The 943-nt window shown below is 55.5% G+C and overlaps 1 protein-coding gene across 1 annotated transcript; it reads left to right on the top strand.

The window, feature by feature from the left end:
• Positions 1 to 513: 513 nt before the first annotated feature.
• Positions 514 to 937, top strand: GNG3 (G protein subunit gamma 3; the record flags this gene model as incomplete). The annotated part of the gene is made up of 1 exon (XM_008643661.2): positions 514 to 937. A coding segment is annotated over one exon (144 nt), but the record flags the coding sequence as incomplete, so codon positions are not given.
• Between the last annotated feature and the right edge of the window lie 6 nt (positions 938 to 943).

Below are 943 nucleotides of genomic sequence, written 5' to 3'. Positions count from 1 at the left end.
GGGAAGAGGAGGGGTAAGGGCAGGATTTGGGATTTGAGGGTTGAATTTGAGGTTCCGGGGGTGGATTTGGGATTTCAGGGGTTGTTGGGGTTTACAGGGGGATTTCTGGGGGCTCCCAGGTTGGATTTTGAGGTTTGAGGATTTAGGATTTTGAGATCGAATTTTGGGGTTCCAGGTTGGATTTAGGAACTCGGGGGGTGTTTGGGGGGGGGGCTCCAGGTGCATTTTTAGGATTTCACAGTTGTGTGGGGGGACTCAGTGGTGTTTCTGGGGGCTCAGATGTTGAATTTGGGAGTTCCAGGTGTGGTTTGGGGAATTCAAAAGGCGCATTTGGGATTTCAGGATGGAATTCAGGAATTCAGGGGGTGGTTTTGGGGGTTCCAGAGCTGAATTCTGGGTTCCAGGGGTGGATTTGGGGATTCAAGGTGTGTTCTTGTGGTTCCAGGGTGGTTTTGGGGGTTCCAGTTGTGCTTTTGGGGGTTCCAGTTGTGTTTTTGGGGTCCCTGACCCCGTTTTTCCCTGTGCCAGGTGTCCAAGGCGGCGGCGGAGCTGCTGAGTTACTGCGAGGCGCACGCCTGCGAGGATCCGCTGCTGACCCCGGTCCCCACCTCGGAGAATCCTTTCCGCGAGAAAAAATTCTTCTGTGCCCTCCTCTAGACTCCCCCCCAAAATTTGGGGGACCTCCCCCTCACATTTTGAGGCACCCCCGCACCATTTAGGGCCGATTTCACCCCAAAAATGAGGAGCAAAAAGAGGGGGGTGGGGTTGCTTTGGGGGTTTTGGGGTTGCCCCCATGGCAAGGACCCCCCCCATAAATTGGGGACCCCCCAAAAAAGCCTTGGGGAGGTCCCAGCTCTGGAACTAGGGGGGTTAAGGGGGTTTTGGGGTCCCCCAACCCCAAAAAGGCTTCAAGGATGGACTCAGGGAAGGTTCTGGAGGGGGG

Source organism: Corvus brachyrhynchos, unplaced genomic scaffold (assembly GCF_000691975.1).
Source record: "Corvus brachyrhynchos isolate BGI_N302 unplaced genomic scaffold, ASM69197v1 scaffold442, whole genome shotgun sequence".
In the NCBI taxonomy this organism is placed as follows: Eukaryota; Metazoa; Chordata; class Aves; order Passeriformes; family Corvidae; genus Corvus; species Corvus brachyrhynchos.
The sequence above is the reverse complement of the archived record's forward strand: the minus strand, read 5'-3'. Positions and strand labels throughout refer to the sequence as shown.